At 36.1% G+C, this 23271-nt stretch overlaps 2 protein-coding genes across 3 annotated transcripts in view; one reads left to right on the top strand and one right to left on the bottom strand.

The window, feature by feature from the left end:
* Nucleotides 1–1080, bottom strand: part of LOC138701015 (deleted in lung and esophageal cancer protein 1-like) — a 168793-nt gene extending 167713 nt beyond the window's left edge. For both annotated transcript variants that reach the window (XM_069827511.1, XM_069827510.1), the window contains exon 1: nt 951–1080. The gene's annotated coding sequence lies outside the window, so the exon portion shown is untranslated. The remainder of the gene's footprint in view (nt 1–950) is intronic.
* Nucleotides 1–22734, top strand: part of Mdr50 (Multi drug resistance 50) — a 70629-nt gene extending 47895 nt beyond the window's left edge. Inside the window, exons 16-23 of the mRNA XM_069827513.1 lie at nt 983–1144; nt 2229–2432; nt 4869–5110; nt 7395–7554; nt 8201–8395; nt 9403–9609; nt 12474–12620; nt 14763–22734. Of these exons, the coding sequence (XP_069683614.1) occupies nt 983–1144; nt 2229–2432; nt 4869–5110; nt 7395–7554; nt 8201–8395; nt 9403–9609; nt 12474–12620; nt 14763–14963 (1518 nt within the window). The 3' untranslated portion in view covers nt 14964–22734. The remainder of the gene's footprint in view (nt 1–982; nt 1145–2228; nt 2433–4868; nt 5111–7394; nt 7555–8200; nt 8396–9402; nt 9610–12473; nt 12621–14762) is intronic.
* The last annotated feature ends 537 nt before the right edge of the window (nt 22735–23271 follow it).

The raw sequence follows: 23271 nt of genomic DNA on the forward strand, positions 1-23271 counted from the left end.
CGAAACTGATGTTTCAGTTAAAATATGAATGCTAAGGCTCATTCACAATGAAAATTAAAAATAACGTAAGGGTTAACTTAAGAATATAAACGTTACGGTAAAATCAAGAAGTCATACCATCATTCACGATGGGAACATAAACATAACCGCAAACATACTTGGTAACCATGGAAACATAACAACGACGTCATTTCCTCATATTCTGTCGTATACTTCAGCGCTCCACGATTGTGTTCTGTTTGCAAATCACGTAAGCATAACCATGAAAGTTTGGAGTTTGCAAACTTTCATGTTAACGTCTTACGGTAATGTTTATGTCAATGCTTATGTGAATCATTGTGAATGATCCCATTTGGTAGCCTGGGCGCAAACTTCTGTGTTTATGTTACGGTTATGTTTAATTTTCATTGTGAATGGATTGCGAGATAAAGATGCTATATAATGTGACCTGTTGCGCGAAAAGGAACCTAAAGTCGTGAAAGGAAATTTTACAGGAGAAGAAAATAACGAATTTGCAGTGTAAAAACTGTATTTCTATGTTTCGAAATCTTGCGCTACCTGTAGGCTTTTTTTACATACTAAACTAGGACGAATTTTTACACAGTGCTTCTTAAATACCTAAATCTTTCTTATAATTGCTAAGAAAACAAGAAGACTTTAATTGCATTTTTCTCGAAAAGTACATAATGTAATATCAACATTATTTGTATTTGTGTTGCATTTAATTATAGTTATTACTTTTATGTATATTACGTAATTAATTATTAGCTTGTAAATATGACATGTCCCATATCAATAAGTAATGTATTAAAACTATAGCACCTAGAACCATGAATTTTTTTTTTAAATGCTCAGTATTTAATCTTTTTTTTGAAATCACAAAAAACAAAAACATGAAAAATCCGAATTTAGGTCCCATTTCCTGCAACTAGTCATATATTTGCATGTACCAGTGTGGTTTCATCCTGCCCGTTTCTTCCAGATCTGGACGTTTGGGATAGCTGGAGAGAAACTGACCATGCGACTCCGAGGTGAGCTGTTCGAAGCCATGGTGAAACAGGAGATTGCCTGGTTCGACGACAAAGCCAACAGCTCAGGTGCTCTCTGCGCGCGGCTCTCAGGCGATGCCTCCAGCATTCAGGGCGTGAGTGACACAGGCTGCAATGTTCAGACTCATTCGTACACTATTCCTAAATAGATCACACCACACTAAGTATTTCTCCCTACTACCCTGCATCTCTGCACCCCTTCCTCTATCTTACTGTGTTACATACAGAGTAATTCCGGAGGACCAGGTGGCCCCGGTTCGAATCCCGGTCGGGGCAAGTTACCTGGTTGAGGTTTTTTCCGGGTTTTTCCCTCAACCCAATACGAGCAAATGCTGGGTAACTTTCGGTGGTGGACCCCGGACTCATTTCACCGGCATTATCACTTTCATTTCATTCAGACGCTAAATAACCTGAGATGTTGATACAGCATCGTAAAATAATCCAATAAAATAAATAAAATTCCGGAGGAAAGGGCTCTAAGTTCAGAGATGATAATATGGGCGATTATAAAGAAAAAAAAATGATATAAACATACGTCTTATTGTCAACGGTTTTGGAGAAAGCCAATAGAAACCATGAGGAATGGGGAGAGTGCAGGTGATAGTAAATTAAGAGATCGTTACTTGTAATCTCAAAAACCACTGAGAATAAGATGTGTTTATATTATGACGTGTTCTACTTTATAATTACCCACATTATCACCTCTCAAAGTATGGTCCTTTCCTCCTGAATAACCCTCTATAAATACTCAGGTGTTGTAGTCAAGTTCAGGGTTCCTTTAGTGACCTACTTGCTTCCTGAAAAGTTCGCCATGGAGAATTGAAGAATGTGATCCCAAAACGCAATAAGTCCATTTTTATGAAAGGATGGCTAGATATTTTAACCACTGGTCTACAGACTGAGCGAGTTTTCAAGTGACATGCACAATAACACAAACTTTTACACAAGGATTGGCGTTGTTTTGGAAGAAAACAAGCTTAAAATATAATAACAGAGGTCTATATGTATAAATAATAAAAATGGCCAAATGGACTGAGCAAGTTTTGGAACCACCACTCTTCAATTAGTTACAATACACTCAGTGATCTTTTTTAAGAATTAGGCTACTTTTGCATCATCTAATCAAATTCCAGACATCCTGTATTTTATTTAAGGACGGCTTTTATGTTCTGTTCACAGGCAACAGGTCAACGTATTGGTACAGTGTTGCAATCAATTGCCACGATTGCGTTCGGAGTGGGGTTGGCCATGTCTACCCAGTGGGACTTGGGTCTCATTGCTCTGGCCTTCTGCCCCATCATTCTCATAGCACACTTCCTGTTTCATAGGGCTATCACTGGTGAAAGCTTCAGCAACAAGAAAGCCATGGAAAAGGCCACTAAGGTATGTGCAGGATTGCATTGCTTTCTGCAGTATATCTAGACACGAAACAACCCACGTCAGAATTCCTTACTTCTAAATTCAGTTGTTCCAGTAATCGCTTTTCTCTCCAGAAAGATCAACAAATCTCATAAAATGTCAAAATTCTAGATTCAATAGGCCTTCAAACTCGAGTCACATTTTTGCCACATCATATTGTACGCTACAATACTTCACAATTGTAATTGTGTATGTCTTTTGAATAATGGGTAGGGACCTGAATTTCTAGCATCCATTTTCAACAAAATTAGCATCTATTTTTCTCAAAACTAGCAACTATTTTTCTGAAATTAGCATCTACATTTTTCCAAATTAGCATCTATTTTTTTAAGGAAACTTTGTGCATTGTACCTTTCAGTTCTCAAATGATAACAATGTGGACAGTTCAGCGTTTTTCTCCTTCAAATTACATAGTCTGTCTGAAACAACAGCACTATACTGTGATAAAACACGTTCATTGTCAACATTCTTTGTTGGTGTCCACAATACTTGCAAATAACATTCCGAAAATGCTTTATTCTACAATGCAACAATTGCAGAATTTACAAAAAAAAAAGCTGTCTTAGCATCTGAAGCGTAAGAGTCCATGAATGGAATAGTGCTGGACTCTTTCATGGGCAATTATAGGTGTTCACCCCATTTTGCGGAGGAGCATGTGTCTCACAAATTCAACCAACTCTGCCAAAATAACTAGAATAACTATCTAACTCTGCTGCAATCTCAAAAGCAAATGGCTGAGTAAACCGACGCAACGCATTTCAACCAAGTCCATATCAAATACAGAACTTGATAACAGATATTACGATATGCATATCAGTCATCTGATCTTCATTATCAATACATGAAATTTATCGAATCGAGCGGACAATAATTGATAAAGAGATAATCGATCGACATGTTTCGAGTATTTAAAAGTGCCTTTAATTTTTGTATAAAATATAAATGCGCTTTTTGCTTGAAAATAGCATTTTACTGAAAAATCGCTATTAAATAGTATATTTCTCGTGAATTCGCAATTTGAAAGGATACTCGCATTTTTCGCACTTTCAATTCTGCTAGAAAATCAGACTAAATCACCTTATACATGATGAAAAGTACCCTTACTTACTTACTTACTTACTTACTTACTGGCTTTTAAGGAACCCGGAGGTTCATTGTCGCCCTCACATAAGCCCGCCATCGGTCCCTATCCTGAGCAAGATTAATCCAGTCTCTACCATCATATCCCACCTCCCTCAAATCCATTTTAAATTATCTTCCCATCTACGTCTCGGCCTCCCCAAAGATCTTTTGCCCTCCGGCCTCCCAACTAACACTCTATATGCATTTCTGGATTCGCCCATACGTGCTACATGTCCTGCCCATCTCAAACGTCTGGATTTTATGGTCCTAATTATGTCAGGTGAAGTATACAATGCGTGCAGTTCTGTGTTGTGTAACTTTCTCCATTCTCCTGTAACTTCATCCCTCTTAGCCCCAAATATTTTCCTAAGAACTTTATTCTCAAACACCCTTAATCTCTGTTCCTCTCTCAAAGTGAGAGTCCAAGTTTCACAACCATACAGAACAACCGGTAATATGACTGTTTTATAAATTCTAACTTTCAGATTTTTTGACAGAAGACTAGATGACAAAAGCTTCTCAACCGAATAATAACAGGCATTTCCCATATTTATTCTGTGTTTAAATTCCTCCCGAGTGTCATTTATATTTGTTACTGTTGCTCCAAGATATTTGAACTTCTCCACCTCTTCAAAAGATAAATTTCCAATTCTTATATTTCCATTTCGTACAATATTCTGGTCACGAGACATAATCATATAGGCCTACTTTGTCTTTTCGGGATTTACTTCCAAACCTATCTCTTTACTTGCTTCCAGTAAAATTCCCGTATTTTCCCTAATCATTTGTGGATTTTCTCCTAACATATTCACGTTATCCGCATAGACAAGCAGCTGATGTAACCAGTTCAATTCCAAACCCTCTCTGTTATCCTGGACTTTCCTAATGGCATACTCTAGAGCAAAGTTAAAAAGTAAAGGTGATAGTGCATCTCCTTGCTTTAGCCCACAGTGAATTGGAAACGCATCTGACAGAAACTGACCTATACGAACTCTGCTGTACGTTTCACTTAGACACGTTTTAATTAATCGAACTAGTTTCTTCGGAATACCAAATTCAATAAGAATATGATATAAAACTTCTCTCTTAACCGAGTCATATGCCTTTTTGAAATCTATGAATAACTGATGTACTGTACCCTTATACTCCCATTACCCTACAATTAAAAAATTCGCGGATGCGAAATTTTCAGATCCCTTCAAGAAAATTAATTGTGAACGGATTATCATGCGTAACATGATAAAGTGACTGAATTGTTATGAAACACGTATGTTACAGCTTGCTGTAGAAGCAATTGGCAACATCCGCACTGTGGCAAGCTTGGGACGCGAGCAGACCTTCCACCAGCAGTACCTGGCCGAGCTGCTCCCAGCCCACCTGGTCATGACACGCAATACCCACTTCCGTGGGGTTGTGTTCGGCTTGGCCCGCAGCATCATGTTCTTCGCCTATGCCACTACTATGTACTACGGGGGTCAGAAGGTCGCAAATGACGAAATGGCTTTTGCTGATGTTTTGCAGTAAGTAAAATCCATACACTGTTTATTTTGCCTCCATCACTTTCTTCTTCAACAGTGTTATGTGGATACTATTTGACTAGAATACGTATTTCCCTGTACTGAATATGGGCACCCCTTCTGGGATTCTTGGCTGACCACGCCCAATGACGCCACCTCCCCTCGCTACAGGCATAAGGGCGCCGAAGTTGCGTGTAAAATTAGCCATCTTTCAGTAATATCTTGGCATCAAAAGCTACTACAGACCTGTGCAATCACTAGTTTTATTTGTAATCGTGATTCTGCAATATTAACATGATAATAACGGCGACAGTGGTCTAGTGGCTAGAGTGCTGGACCTATAATCCTGTGAACTCAGGTTCGATTCCTAGCATATCCCCAATTTATTACACTAGGAAATCTAAGAAAAAAAATCTTTAAATTTGAATAAGTTAGTTTTCATTCCTCTTTTACCTAATAAATCCGCCATTTCGTTATTTCTGAGAAAGTAATAATAGAAAAATCATCATCATACTCTATAGAGATTACATCGTTAAGACTGTTCCGGTTTCTCTAATAAAATGTTTAAATGTTTATTGAAATAAATATCTCTAGCACTTTTTTATAACGTTTAACATATAGTTTTCCTGTAGCTCATCTGTAATACAGCAATTCATGTGGTTATCTGTCTGAATTCATTCATTATCCCCAAATAGTTCTACACTGACCGTATACAGGGTGATTCATGAAGAAAGGTTATAACTTGAGGCCTTTTTAACTAAAATTTCTTGGGGAACATGGATCCGAACGATTATGCAATTATGGTTGTTTGATCTAAAAACAAACAGCCACGTTTTCATTATTCTAAATCATGTCTAGAGACTTACAGCCGGAAAATTTGCAGGTTACATTTACAGATACTTCCTACTTAGTGTTACATATAATTCAAATTCATAGTGATGCATTTATTTGGTACAAATAAACGGACATAGCTCCGTAACCATTCGGAAATGGCCCAATGTTCACATGAAAATTTTTTCACTCCAAAAGGCGACATAAATCATATCCTGAAGTTATGACGATCTTTCGTAAATCACCTGTGTAACAGAATTTTTAGACTATACCTACCTGACTTCTAGTGTCGATACCTTTTCTATGATTCATTAGGTTACATCCTCCAGTAACACAACTAAGAAAGTGCATTTCAGCAACATGTCTTTAAAAAGAATATGTTTTCTTTAACTTTTTTATAATTTGTTGTAATTTTCTTATAATGTATTTTGTTTTACATGCAATTATATTCCTTCTATTACTCCCTACAGACATTATTTTGAGTAACTATTTTGTTAAAATTATAACCTATCCTCAGTAATGATTATTTTCTCATTTGATTTATCCATGTACAGTACAACCCTGATTATCCGTCACTCTATTAACCTATTGGCGGATTATCCGACTCTATTTCTCGCTCTTTCTTTTCTTCAGAAATAAATAACTTATATGAAGATCTGTTTTGTACATCATATTAGTAGGTTCTACATATGTTTTGCTAGAGTGTTATTACAAGCCTTTATCGTTACACAATATTGTGTTCAAATTGCCGTTTTGTAATATAACTTGTATATAAAATGTCTTCCACGGGTGTTAACAGAAAACGTGTTGTGCTAAGTATCGAAAAAAATGGAAATAATTGAATGGTTTGAGAAAGGAAAACTGTGGTTCATATCGCATTAGAATACGCGACTGGAGTTACAACTGCGCGATTTAATAAAAAAAAATGATAAAGTGTAAAAAAGTATGTAAATCTACAATATGAGACCTCCTTTACTCCTATCTTTCCTGAGACAGTCCTTATCCCTTAAAAACCCGTCATTAACAACCAGACTTAAATTAGTGAACTTCTGATCCACTACCTAGCACGTTAAAGACAAGACCATGGAGGAAATTACGAAATCTTTCATTGTACCGATTACCCGATTTTTTCGATTAACTGTTCAGTCCATCCCCTTCATTACCACGGACAATAGACGTTCTACTGTATAACTAAACGAAAGACAGAGTGGAAGGACCTTTGTCACGAATCCATAAATCTTTTCCTTATCATCATCATCATCATCATCATCATCATCATCATCATCGTCCTAACAACTATTGGGCCTGATGGCCCGTTATGGTCTCAAGCCATCTTTTTAAAGATCTTCCTAGAGTTCTCTTCCCTTTTAGGCAGTAGGTAAAAATGTGACAAGGAAACAAAGTAAATATGTGGGAAAAGGAGTGCACTTACTGATTCGCTGTCTTCTCTACACAGAGTGGCCCAAGCATTGATCATGGGCACAGTGTCCATCGCTAATGCCATGGCGTTCGCTCCCAACTTCCAGAAAGGCATCATTGCAGCTGGCAATATCTTCCACCTTTTGAACAGAAAACCAAGAATTTTTGATCCTGCAGGAGTGAGCGATGGGAAGTGGGTAAGTTCTAGCAAATAAAATAATCATATACAACTGCAACAGCAGCAATAATAATAATAATAATAATAATAATAATAATAATAATAATAATAATAATAATAATAATAATAATAACTGCTAATGGCTTCATTGCCAGATGCAAGGCACTAGACAACATAATAATAATAATAATAATAATAATAATAATAATAATAATAATAATAATAATAATGTGTGTGATTTGTGTAGCTTATTAGGTCTCAATCTGTTGTTTTAACAGGTTAATCATATTATTTTATCTTTGGTGGCATCGCAAAATTTTCTTTACACATTTTAAATGAAATCATTAAGTTTTTATGCAATTTTCTATGTAAGCTAACACAAGACTATTTTCTGAATATTCAGATCATAGCAATCGTATGTTACCATTACTTTTTTGTGAGCTGATAAATTCCAATGAAATTTTTAAAATCTGTATTATGGTAACAGTGACACAAGAACTCTTTTCTTTTTTTCCTACTTCAGTTCGTTTTTTTTTTTTTTTTTCTGTCGTGCGTAGAATTTGTATGCAATGTGAAACAGACTTTCTTAGAAAACAGCAACTAAGATGTGATGAACATGTTGGGAGGATGCAGGTCAGTAATCAATCTTCTTTTGCCTGTAACAGGTTGCGGAAGGAAAGGTCAACTACAAGGATGTGGAGTTTTTCTACCCCACACGTCCCAACATCAGAGTTCTACGGGGTCTCAATGCTCAAGTACTTACAGGCAAGACTGTAGCCCTGGTGGGGCACAGTGGATGCGGGAAGTCAACATGCATCCAGCTGCTGGAAAGATTCTACGACCCTGTCGGAGGCAGCGTGGTGAGTTTTCACATCACACAGAGATAGAATACATTTAGTTTCCTATAACAATTGTTAATGGACAGTGGCATATAAATATTACCATTATACATTTTACACAGCAAATTTAAAAGCCATTAAGGTTAAATTCCCGAAATATATATGACTAATAATTTAAAATGTATGGTACATTTATAATGACGGTTACAGTTTCATTAAATTTATTTTTACTGAATATGTATTATCATAATTAGAGTGGCGAATTTAAAAAAAAATGACAAAATAAATAGAAAACGCATCCAGAACTCTTAATTTTTATATGCAATAGAATTTACTGGTTCTAAATTAGCAGCAAAATATGCTTACTTACTGGCTTTTAAGGAACATAATTAGGAACATTAAATCCAGACGTTTGAGATGGGCAGGACATGTAGCACGTATGGGCGAATCCAGAAATGCATATAGAGTGTTAGTTGGGAGGCCGGAGGGAAAAAGACCTTTGGGGAGGCCGAGACGTAGATGGGAAGGTAATATTAAAATGGTTTTGAGGGAAGTGGGATATGATGATAGAGACTGGATTGATCTTGCTTAGGATAGGGACCTATGGCGGGCTTATGTGAGGGCGACAATGAACCTTCAGGTTCCTTAAAAGCCAGTAAGTAAGTTATTACGAGTGCAATACCCTTTACAGATTTAGAAGTTTAATCCAGAACACTCCACAGAACTTCTTTCTCAATGCTGTCCAGAGCCTGAAGAGAGGAAATAATGAATGGAAGGCAAAACATATATCCATACCTTTTGTACAAATGGCGTTTTACTTGTATATACTTATAAGTCATAATTTAACAAGTTTCAATGGTTTAGAACTGACCTATTCCTCGGTAATCCTAAACTGAAGTAATCCATAGAGATTATGCTTTACAGACCTGTAGATGGGGAGGGTAGGATGTGTAATTACACGAGAATGAAGGCTCTACTTATCGATTATTATAATATTAGTTATCTCGACATTATTCTCATGTTTGCAGGATCTCGATGATCGTGACATCTCCTCAATGACGCTACGTTTGCTGAGGTCGCAGATGGGCATTGTGTCACAGGAGCCCGTGCTGTTTGACAGGTCGATAGCCGAGAACATCGCATACGGGGACACCAGCCGCACAGTACCCATGTCCGAGATCATTGAAGCAGCCAAGCATGCCAACATACACAACTTTGTTTCATCACTGCCTCTTGTAAGTTTCAATCTTAGAACACCTAAAGCATTTCATAAAGATTTCTGTCCAACAAAAAAAGCTTCACAAGTTTGTTGGGCTCTATGTATTGCATATATATACTGGGTGTTCAGTTCAAAGTGTGTCATGGCTCGCTGTATGCCGTCACGTGGCTAGTTGATGAGCCTAGAGAATTCAATCTTCCCACACTTCCACAGAGGTGTATTACTTATCTGCCAGAGAGGTTGCCTAGCAAGTATGGCGTTCATTCAGAAGAGTACTTACTGATATGTACAGTAATGCCGGTAGTGGTAGGAATGTGAAGTGTTTCGAAACATGTACTGAGGTGAATTTTTTTCTTACTGTCGGGATATGGGGAGAGGGTTAAGACGATTACTTACGTATTTGTTGACATTAACTTCGACGGTCAACATGGACACGGAGCATTTGATTTGTGTTGTGGAATGTTGCCGTATGCAACCGATGATAACAAATACCCTGCGTACGACTTGGCCACACAAAACACAGTTCGAAAAAGGTTATGGTAGCACACAGACCGTACAGACCGCCATCTGTTGCTACGACGTTCAAGTTATACTGTACACATCCTCAAGTTCAGATTGAACACCTTGATTAATAGGCAACTTCTCTGACACAAAAGCTGAAACTCGCTTCAAATCGCTGACTCATCAACAGTGACGTCATGACACACTTTGAAATGAACACCCAGTACTGTACACTGTGTATTGCATCATCATTGACATTAAGGGGCGTGATGGGTGAAATTTCTATTTTATACAATTTTTAAGCTAGACTTGAATTTATAAGTTGCATCATCATCATCATCCATCATCATCATCATCATTATCAGTTGAATAGTTTTTTGAGTTATTCAAATAAAAAAAATACCGGTAGTGTTTTCAAAATCTGTCTCATCTTACAAGATTTAAATATCATGCCTAATTTTTTTAATTACAGCATCTATGATTTGTGTATAAAAAATAAAGAATCCAATATTTTAAATTTAAATCTAGACATAAAGATAAAATAGATCACAAAATTTCATTTTTTATGATCAACTGAATATAATTACGTTTTATTTTCCAATTAAAAAACGTATTTCCTCTATCAAAAAAATTGTATTGCGTTTTGTTAACCACAGTTTATAGAACCTGCAGTAAACATTTCACGTTCTTAGCATAAAAATTATGACAGCCTTGACACTTTAAATATAAGCAAACATGCTGAAAAAAGTATCCTGACTCTATACTAGATAAATTCATAGAGATTATGGTTCACAGATCAGTAAATGTGACGAAGTAGGATACAAATATGTTATTTCTGTTGTTCCCTATGGCAAATTGGGCAATTAATCCATCTGCTCTCTGGCATCCCAGTACAAATTTACAGGACATATAATTACATAAAAATTAAAACTCTGTATATCAACAATTATAATATTATTATTGATAACTCCTGTTTCAAAGGTTCAAAATCGACGAAGTATATAGTATTGTTCCGAGATCCATATGATGACTTCAATAAATTCCTTCTATTTATAAATACAAAAGGTTTAAGAACTTAGATATGGTGACAGGTGAAAATCACAGATCATTGTCATTTTTCATTTCATTTCATTTATTGTATTCCATAGATCTTACATTAGCAATAAAGCTTTAAGATGTGGAACAAGTCAAAATTTTACAAGATTACAACGGCAATTTTTACAATTTTTTTCACAATTTCAATTTCAATTTTTTACAATTTTTTGGCGAGAAAATGAAAGAAAACTCTACAAGCCATGGCCATCACTGATGGCTCCTTCTGTAGGTAATTCGGGAATAGAAAAAACTCCTCAGATATTCTGCTCCAACTTCCTGAACTGAATGCAGTTGTATATACAGTAAATGGCTTGAGAACTCATATTTGGATTTGAAGAGGATTAAATCAGTCAACTTGTACAAGATTACACTTGCCTCTGTGTTGTCTGTATATAAACCCTGCGGATGGGGGAAAGGGATGACTCTTGCAAATAGAAATAGACTTAAGTGCTTTAGATTATTTTAGGTCACCCTATACTTACTTACTTACTGGCTTTTAAGGAACCCGGAGGTTCATTGCCGCCCTCACACAAGCCCGCCATTGGTCCCTATCCTGAGCAAGATTAATCCATTCTCTATCATCATATCCCACCTCCCTCAAATCCATTTTAATATTATCTTCCCAGCTACGTCTTGGCCTCCCTAAAGGTCTTTTTCCCCCCGGCCTCCCAACTAACACTCTATATGCATTTTTGGATTTGCCCATACGTGCTACATACCCTGCCCATCCCAAACGTCTGGATTTAATGTTCCTAATTATGTCAGGTGAAGAATACAATGCGTGCAGTTCTGTGTTGTGTAACTTTCTCCATTCTCCTGTAACTTCATCCCTCTTAGCCTCAAATATTTTCCTAAGCACCTTATTCTCAAACACCCTTAACCTATGTTCCTCTCTCAAAGTGAGAGTCCAAGTTTCACAACCATACAGAACAACCGGTAATATAACTGTTTTATAAATTCTAACTTTCAGATTTTTCGACAACAGACTGGATGATAAAAGTTTCTCAACCGAATAATAACAGGCATTTCCCGTATTTATTCTGTGTTTAATTTCCTCCCGAGTATCATTTACATTTGTTACTGTTGCTCCAAGATATTTGAGCTTTTCCACCTCTTCAAAAGATAAATTTCCAATTTTTATATTTACATTTCGTACAATATTCTCGTCACGAGACATAATCATATACTTTGTCTTTTTGGGATTTACTTCCAAACCTATCTCTATACATGAAGAAACAAATTCAATTAATGTACTTACTGAATATGCAATTTGTATTTTTGCAGGGATATGAAACCCGGATGGGTGAGAAGGGAACACAGCTGTCTGGAGGCCAGAAGCAGAGGGTCGCCATTGCGAGGGCGCTCATCAGGAACCCCCGAGTGCTACTGCTCGACGAGGCCACCTCAGCACTCGACACAGAGAGCGAGAAAGTGAGTACGGCCCTCATTCACTGTCGCAACTGCAGGCAAAAAGTTCATTAAAATATACGGACATGACACTTTCTGTGGAGAACTTATCTACATAAGTAGAAATATGACAAAAATATTATAACAAGCGAACAATAGTTGCTATATTTTATCCAAAACCACTATGGCGGCTCAGTCCCAGAGCACTGGGCTGGCTTATAAGTCAAGGGATCTGGGTTCAAATCCCACTGCATCCTGAATTTATAACTTGTGTTGGGCAAGTCCGTGGTCCAGGAAACACGGTGCTTTTTCCAGGTACTCTAATTCTGTGACGTCCCAACAAATCCCCTATGATCACATAGACCCACTGTCTGTGGTGCACCCTGAATAGTCTCTAAAGACTTAAGCAGTCCAGGCTTCTCGGCACTAACGAAATCTATGAGCCACACTTGTAGAGTCAGGGTGAATAATGATAAGTTATGGCCTTACCACTGGACAAAAAAAAATCAAAGGTGGATATGTGACTGCATCAGTCACCCAAGCGTCTCCTTCAGGATCTTTTTGCCTCCATAGCATCTGCGTCTGTTAATCAAAGGGAATACAGTGTCTACAAACCTTTTGAGCAGGTTGTAAATGCAAGAGGTTCCGGTGGTTACATTTATGGTCACTGCATGTGTGTATGTTGGAGAAAAAGGGTAGTGAGCCACATTGTTAATCACGTATTATCCTACCAATCCTAGCTATACGGAAAACAGACACCGAAGAATAAATAAAAATCAAGGTAAAGGAATAAAATAAAAGTTCATAATAAGCAATTACTGCCCTATGAGAAGCAAAATAGATTTTAAACACCATTTCAGAGCATTTTAGGGCATCATCAAATTATTTCATATAGCATTATTTTTCATTTTTTCCTGAAGTACAAAAATTTCTAAGTCTTCTTATACCTCATATTCATTTTTGAATAAGAGCTTCCGGCACTTGTTTTTATATATCTACGAGGTCATCATCACAGAGAAAGTTTAATCTCCAAGGCAAAGATAAACGAAGTAGGCCATGTCTGTTGTTGAGTAGGTTATTTTACGATGCTTTGTCAACAGCTTAGGTTATTTAGCATCTGAATGAGATGAAGGTGATAATGCCGGTGAAATGAATCCGGAGTCCGACACCGAAAGTTACCCAGCATTTGCTCATATTGGGTTGAGGGAAAACCCCGTAAAAAACCTCAACCAGGTAACTTGCCCCGACCGGGAATCGAACCTGGGCCACCTGGTTTCGCGGCCAGACTCGCTAACCGTTACTCCACAGGTGTGGAATCTGTTGTTGAATTTGGGTACCATATTGTTCCTTTTTGTCAATAAATTAATGCAGCCATGTATTAAAACAAGAAATAATTATTAATGTCATCCATGTTATTATTACAAACAAACTTTTAATATGTTTCAAATATTTCTTAGGGGCGAAATTAATGTTACAACATAGTATTACAAATTTCTTCTTTAAATTTACTTCGCACAGGGGTTTTAGTTGGAGAGTAGTATCGTTATGATGTTGATCATTGCGTGACTGAATTTCTGGTAAGTTGGGCAACTTTCTCGACGAAACTTCTCAGAACTGTCAACAGATAAATTCAAAACTTTCTTGTTCACGTGACAAAATGATACATGTTTTTAAAAAGGAATATAGGTAATTTAAAAATTAAAAAACTAAGTGCGAAAACTTAAGACATTCGAAAGTACCACAAATTATTAAATCAGTAAAATTATCTATCTTCGGTTAGACTTGGCAAACAAAGCTGAGACTTCGTGAACGTAAAAAAAAAATAACTGAAGCAGCCATTCAAAATTGAACATGGAGTAAATCACGAAGATAATGTAACACAGGGACTCCAGATTCACTCTCCTTCTGAAGGGAAGAGTACTCGCCTAGGAAGTTCATCACCCATTTCCAGGTTTGAACCTGCAGTACTTGAATCCCGAAGTAACACGGAACCTCTTAACATCGAGAATGGCAGGTGGCTCCTATATCTGAAGAAGAAGTAAATGTGATGCTTAAGTCTCCTCTGCTATTTTAATTCCACCAATGCTCCACAATCATGTCATCCACTCTAAACAGATTCCCTTATTTTAAAATATCGTTGTAACCCTGAGAGGTTTTCTGTTGCAGGTGGTGCAGGAAGCATTAGATAAGGCAAGGGAGGGCCGCACCTGTATCACAATTGCGCACCGACTGTCCACCATCCAGGATGCCGACGTCATCCTAGTGATCAACCATGGTCAGGTGGCAGAGATGGGCACACACAGCGAACTGCTGTCCAAGCGTGGCCACTACTACAAGCTGTGCAGCATGCAGAATGGACAACGGTGACGATGCTGGCTGCCCTCAGAGGGAGAGGAAACCCCGTGACAGCGTGTGAGGAGTGTGCATCCTGTAGTCTGACATCACGAAGAGTTCTCCAACACTGACATTTCGTGGATCTAGAGAACTAGTGCAGTGGTATGAGATTTCGAGATTTAATAGTGATTGGGTTTAACAAGATTTTGGGGTCTTCCACCATGTTTTGAAATTTGATTTCTCTGACTAGAGGTTCACTGCATAAGGGCTGTTCAGTAGGTATGTACAAACCATCACGCTGTTTTGAGACAGATACATGTGTCACTTCCTTCTGAAGTGTGAAGCTATGAAAGGAGAATTAAATGGCGATCTTACTCGTGTTAATTGTGTAAGCATGTGTGGCTTACAATTGTTTCGATGCTTCTTCACACCATCCTCTGAGCCTACTAGATCTCGGCGTCATCTCGAACTTCATTGACTGTTGTGTGGGTGTGTTCGATTGTTGAAAAGTGTTGAAATGTGGTGTCAAATAGTGTGTGTGTTCTGAAATTGATCTGTGTGTTTTAGTGATCAAATTCTCAACACACAGATCAATTTCAGAACACACACACTATTTGACACCACATTTCAACAATCGAACGCACCCACACAACAGGCAGCGAAGTTCGAGATGACGCCAAGATCTAGTAGGCTCTGAGGATGGTGTGAAGAAGCACCGAAACAGCTGCAAGCCACACATGCTAACACAACACGAGTAAGATCTCCATTTAATCAATTATTATATTCAAGTCTTAAAAGTAGTGTACGAAAGATTCAACAAAGATATTTGCTTTCTGGAAATTATGTTCTTCAGAAGAAAATTGTCTTTGCTTTGTAGGGCTACAAGGTTATGGTGTACACAAAGTATGCTCGAAAAATAAATAATAAAATAAGTGAACAAGCAAATCAACTAACTTACAGAATCCATCCTCAGGCCAGCATCACCAAAGACCTGGTTTGTTATTCTCGGCTAGCCTAAACAAACAACTGAACAAATATATTATATATTTATTTTTTAATTTTTTTACAAGTGTCACTTTTCACTGTTATGCTTGATGTTGAATTGACTTCAATTATGTCAATCACCTTTTGTCACGTCATGTCACGTCTTTTCGTGTTATGTTGTTTATTATGTAGTATATAAAACATGTTCGACGCAGTTGTTCAGGTTAGCCAAGCATAATGAATCCAAAAGATTACGTTACTCCCTGGTCTCTGAGAATGGAACATGTCAGTAGTTTAGAAACAGAGAATCAAATTTCAGTACTGGGGAAGAGTATAACATTTTCTTGAGCACTAGTAATGTTATATCAAAGCAAAACTAACTGAAAGAATGGATTTGAAAACATGTTCATCTAGAGACAGTTAAAATGAAGTCTTGGACCGACTGTTCACGAAGTTATAGAGCATATTCCTGGGGTTATTTTGAGTCTAAGATAAAATATGAATGTGAGTCGAATTTTAAATATTTATAATGTTGTAATAATTTTAATTTTATATGAATCAATTTTTATATAATGTCATGAAAGATGGAAAATACAAAAAATAAGTCTATTAAAATTATTGTTTCATTAAATCATGTTGCATACTTATACAAAAGTGATTGATCATCAAAGCCGAGTGCTAGGGGACTAATTCATCAGTTCTTTTCAACTAGCTTACGGTACTTGATATTCATTTTCAATTTGTACATCTTACACATACACATTGGTGGGTACTGTTATTCAAAGACGACTGACATTTTTAACCTACATGAACCCACTCCACAATCATTATGGTAAAATCTGTTAGCAAGAGTTGAAAAAGAATTGGTGGCAGATTTTTACACAAAATTTTACCTTTATTAATCTTTAACTATGAGCAAAAGAATCTTTTACATGTGATAAATCTGTGTGGTCAGTGGCTTCACTTTCTAAAATGAAATATATGCTTATTTCTTCTGTCTGAAAATCCATTCCCTTTGACAGGGTTTGAACTCACGATACTTACGTCCAGAGACAAGCAGTTACCATTAGATGAGTGATTATGATTAAAGAGAAAACTCTACAATATTTCTGTCCATTTCAATCTAAAGAGTGCTGTACAATTACACTAGAGATGCTAATCTGGCCTCTCAATTATCCAGTCTCCTCCTAGTGTGATTCCTGTCACTTCTACTGTAATAGTTTTCTGAAAAATTTGCACCAGTGCCATGTGCTATATTGTATTACTTATTCACGTATATACTTCTATATGTATATACGTACCGACCACTTGTGGAACATTCTAGTTTCGATGAAAGAGTAATGGAATGGAGAAAAATCCTCTCCGGATTTGAACCCGGGTTTTCAGCTCTACGTGCTGATGCTTTATCCACTAAGCCACACCGGATACCCATCCTGGTGTCAGACGGAATCATCTCAGTTCTAAGTTCCAACTCTTGGGTTCCCTCTAGTGGCTGCCCTCTGCACTACGTCATAGATGTCTATGAACGTAGGACTTTAGTCCACACATGTGCTGAGGTGCACTCGTTATGAGTGACTAGTCAGCCGGGATCTGATGGAATAAGCGCTGTCTTAAATCACGAAGTGATTTACGCATATCATATATATTATTTTAATGTACCGAAGTATATATATATATGCGTTAAGTCACTTCGTGATTTAAGACAGCGCTTATTCCGTCGGATCCCGGCCAACTAGTCACTCATAACGAGTGCACCTCAGCACATGTGTGGACTTCAGTCCTACGTTCATAGACATCTATGATGTAGTGCAGAGGGCGGCCACTAGAGGGAACCCAAGAGTTGGAACTTAAAACTGAGACGATTCTGTCTGACACCGGGATGGGTATCCGGTGTGGCTTAGTGGATAAAGCATCAGCACGTAGAGCTGAAAACCCGGGTTCAAATCCCGGTGCCGGAGAGAATTTTTCTCCATTCCATTACTCTTTCATCGTATGATGATGCAGAATATCTGCATGGAAATATCATATGTACTTCGGTACTTTAAAATAATATATATTCTAGTTTCGCTTTAAAAGTGCAAGTGGAGTGAATGGCGTAGCTTATAACATGAAATTTAATGACATTTTGGAGCACTCTCGCTAATCTAGCACCCCTCTGTGCAAGGAGTGGCAGGATTAGCAAGTGCCTACTGTAATCTCATAGCACATATTTCGGATTTACAATGTACATGTGTTTGTGTAAGGTTACGTTTGATACGAAACACCTACAGGCTTGGCTCTCAAAGATGTACTTATCAAAATCGGAAATAATTGTGTTATTTTGCAATTGAACACATGTTCAAATGACATCTTTGCTCAAAATGACCATTGACTACCTCTACACATGCTGTTATAACTTCGTGAACTATTCTTTATATCGACTACAGAGGTCAACTCTCCATGCTCGCCTAATATATTCATGACATGGTTCACAGCCAATAGTCATTACTGTGTCTACTCCAAAAATAGTAATCTTCAAGACTTTTATACTTTAAACTTAATTATATAGCAATTATAAAACTCTGATTTAATTCGTAATAGCCACTCAAGACATTCAAAGTGTTGTATATACATATTATATTTATTTATTATATATTCATAATTTTCTTGAGCGTGTGTATCTGTGCTCAACCTCTCTTGTTTGTATCTTAAATTTTTCAATCTGTGACAAAAATACTTTACAAAATGACAGTAAGAAAAATTTATGTTTCTAAATTCTAATCTACAAAAGATTCAATTTACTGACAAAGAATAATGGAATTAATGCAGACAATATGCAAGTCTGTTAAAATTGATCATGAACTTGGAATCCATTTTCTTGCGTTTATTATAATAATTCACAATTTATGTAAACAAACTTCCCCTAAAATAGGGGTTGCCCTGAAGGACAAAATATACCAAATATACAAGTATTAGTAAATACGTACAATTTTATGAAAATGTTTTCGTGAGAAATGTAATTATTATTATTATAAAGAACTGCGAACCTAGCAACAATAGTGTTAAAATTTTCACTTGCTGTAATTCAGGAAAACGTTATGCACCAGAGCTTCATTTGTCGTCATTAATTCAATCGTAATTAATTAGTAATATATACCCAGCTAGGTTCTATCGTCTAACCCAGCGTTTCTCAAACTATGGTCCGCGGACCACCGTGGTCCTCGAGGTCTGCCCTTGTGGTCCTTCAAAAAGACAGAAGAAAAAATAAAATTCAAACGAATTGCGTATCACATTATAGCTGAAAATCTTAGAGTTTGTAAATGACACATGGCAATCACCTTTCACTTTTTCTCCTAGTACTGACATTTTATGAAATTTATTTACTTTAGCCATCTATCGCATTCCCACTACTCTCAGGAACAAAAGAGGGATTTAAAGCACTATGAACGTGGTATTTCTCGCCGTCTTTTCTCTGCACATCTGGCACTGTGCCTGTAACCCAGCTAGGGACCACCTGAATTCATAACAGGACCAAAGTACCCCAGAACCTTTTCATGTATTTATGACTTTTTTAATAGTTTTGCTGACACCCAGTCTGCACATTCAAATGGTCACGTACTGTATGTCGTACACCAATAATAGACCATGCAAAATTACATCTTTACTTGTTGAAAATTGGGCATGTTTCTGCATTAATTTTTTTTATTTCTGTTTTTGCAAATAACGATATAAGAAATTTCCTTCTAATAACATTAACTTAATTAGTTAATACTAATATAAAATTAATTGAATTAAATTAATTTTAATTAATTATTTCTACATTAAAAGGTAACCTAAGTGTACTGGTATTAAAATATGCTACATAAATCATACATTTGCTTTCAAAGAGAACAAGAGTAAGGTGGTCCGCGGAACTGTTCTGACTTAAAATGTGGTCCCCACTTCAGAAAAGTTTGAGAAACGCTGGTGTAACCAATATCATTACATTTTTTCCAATGTTACGTACAAAAATACGTGTTAAATTTTGCGATGATAAAATGAATTTAATCGAAATTGACAAAATTGGAACTATTCAGCTGGCATATGCGTAGCAGACAGCTGAAACACTTTTTTATTCTCAGCATAATATTAAAGTGCTGGATATTTCTAAATTATAAATTGTTTGGTGTTGGGACCACTTAAGACACGAAGTATTGCAATCTCAATTTTTGCAAGGGTGTTATTCAGACCACTATTGCTTCCAGATAAAAAAAAAATCGTCTATAATTGAATGTAAGACTCAAGTGATGTATGGTAAAGAAAAAGGTGTTCCAAAGTATATTTTTGATAAAGAAAAATCTGTTATGAAATTTTGTTAAAATCATTTACATATTCAAACTTTTTACGAAAAGAAAAGAAAACAATTTAAATTTAATAATGTTATACCATATATTTCTTACTAACTTCACCTTAAACTTTATGGTATCAGCATTGTACCTGATCAAACACATACAAGTACCTGAATCAGGCAATCAAGTTTTAAATGTTAAGAATACATTTATATATTTTTCTAAATTACAGACATCAGTTCAAAGAATTTGAGTGACCACAAGGGTCCTGAATACAATAAACATGTACAATATAATGTGATACTTACATTTCTTCCTCTTCATAGCATTTCTTCTGAAAGTCTCTTTCGTTGTCTTAATTTTAACTCAACTTAAAGTTTTTTTTTTAAATAAATATGTGAGAAATAAAACATTAGAAGTGAAATGTTATCCTTTGACTAATAATAGATTAGCAATTATCGTAAATGTTATAGAATTAGACTGAATCTAATTACAATTATGTGTATATATTTTTACAAAGACAATCTGTTGACACTGGCAGTGAAAGTTTCTGTAATATCAGAGTGTTTGTGTATTACACCAATTTGTGTCCTTAAATTTAATGTAGTAATAATTAGTACAGACAGCCCTCATTTTTTGTCGATCTGTTTTGCAACGATTCACAATGATGATAGTTTTGAAACTAGAAGACAAAAAAATATAAAACATTATCATGGCACAAACTTTCATTCGGAGGGACACGCAAAATAAGCTTTGTGAGGACAATTTTATCGAGCCTGGAAATTAACTGCGAAAGTGAGAAAGCACAGTGGCATCCACTGGCCTTTATTCCGAAATTCTCAAAGAAATAAATAGGAAATCTCTAAAGTCAACATGATGTGCTGTTTTTCTTCTAAAAGATCCTCAATAAGGGACTTCATCAGAAAAGGAAAACAATGTACATTACGCCAACGTCAAAAGTGATAAATGTTGGCATTTCACAGTGTAGCTTATAGAAACTTACTATCTGGACATCATCCATACCAAAGTCAAGGTGCAAATTGATCTTCTTATTCAATTGGTTGAATTACTTTACACTGGTATTGTATTATACAGGGTAAAAGCTGCGCACATTAAAGGGACTAATATAATACACTAAAATATATTAAAATAAAACCCTATTATGCGTTTTGTAATTAAGTGCACGGTTAATTAGAAAATTAGGCTGAAAGGCAGCGTAGTTTGACAATAGTACATCGCCACATGAATTCAGGTCTGAACAGCAGCATTCTGTCCATTAGTCACTGCAGTAGGGTTGCTAGACCTCCTAATTTTGTTATTTAATTTGCAAGAAAAGTCCATCTGATTGAAAAACTGCAAAGGAATAAATCTTTCCTTATCAGTTTCTCTAATGATAAGAGTGGGCTACAAATCAGAATCGTACGAATAACACTTCTCGAGTAAAAAATGTTAACATTTAGGAGAAATTATTTTTTTTATAAGAAAAGTATTCATTTGAAATTAATATAGTACATATCAGAATTTTTTGTTGTACTATATCCAAGGAATAAACTGTTAAAATCTGCTTTCACAACCATAGTATTCTTTTCATTGACTTATATCATTATTAATCTTATATTAAGTTAATTTAACATTTTATTTTTCCCTTCCTCTTTATTCTATTAAAAGATAAACCACACATGTATGGCCAATTATACAGTGTTCATAGATTTGATAAGAAACGTAAAAAATTATATATTAGTTATATGAACACTAATAAATATAATATAATTATTAAAAAATTAGTAAAAGTCAGACATGTTTCGGAGATGCTTCTCCATCCTCAGTGACTTTACCACGATGGCTGGTTCAGGTGATCGAACCGTGTCAGTCTCCTTTAAGCCAAGCAACAGCGCGGTTCGATCACCTGAACCAGATGTCGTGGTAAAGTCACTGAGGATGGAGAAGCATCTCTGAAACATATCTGACTTTTACTAATTTTTTAATAATTATATTATATTTATTAGTGCTCATATAACTGTAATACTGTATATAATTTTTTACGTTTCTTATGAAGAGGTACTATTTTAATATTTAACACTGCAAACAAATTGATTTCAAGATTTTCGCGGGGGAGGGGGCGAACAGGAAAAAGCATGCTGTGAAGGGAGGGCGATCTGCACTGAATTACTATATTTCTGTACTATATATTTTTATAATTAATGTTGCAAGTCGTTATGTAACGCATTTGTAGGCCAGAATGGTTATGTTCCTAAAGACAGAAGGCAGTACAACTAACATTTCCGCAAGATTTGCTAAGTACAAAAGCATCTCTGTTAACTTGAAAAAACTACAGTTACATGAGATAGGGATTTTACAAAATGAAGGAAGACGTAATGTAATAATGTTGATATATAAAGTTGTTACGTTTCTTGTTGTGTATCTGTTATTGAATTGTAATATGTATTTATATTTAACTGTTAATGTTTTAAATGGATATTTTAATTTATATTAAAATGTTTCTCATACGATAACTGTGTTCTTATTATGGGCTATTCCATATGAAATCGATCAGTAAAAAACCTCGCATTTTTTTTAATACTCTAATTTTTTCCCTATTTATACAAGGTGCTGAGGACAGTGCATTTTCAAAAATATACTATCGAACGTCAAACGGTTTTCGTACTATTGAGCAACAAATTTAGCGTATTTTATAAAAACAAGCTTCTTTCAGGGCTCAGAACTCTGGAACTATTTACTGCAGAACATTGAACGGGAGCTCATTTTGAAGCTGACATTTGTTAGGTTATGTTTAGAAGTAATCCTTATTTTTATTGTATACAGAGAGACAGATAATCTGATTTTACTTACTTTTAGGCTTTTTTCCCATTTGTAGAAATGTAAAAAAATATTGAGAAAAAACCTTGCATTATTAAGAGGGATTCAGCATTGTTTGCTTAGTGGCTCGGCAATAAGTTTCGAGGGTATTAAATAAATTATATTCACACGCCTAGACTTGAACGGCGCAGTACCGCATGAACTGGCCGAGAGATGAAGATAAGCGAGCGTTG

The sequence above is a fragment of the Periplaneta americana genome, chromosome 6 (genome assembly GCF_040183065.1).
Source record: "Periplaneta americana isolate PAMFEO1 chromosome 6, P.americana_PAMFEO1_priV1, whole genome shotgun sequence".
Classification (NCBI taxonomy): domain Eukaryota; kingdom Metazoa; phylum Arthropoda; class Insecta; order Blattodea; family Blattidae; genus Periplaneta; species Periplaneta americana.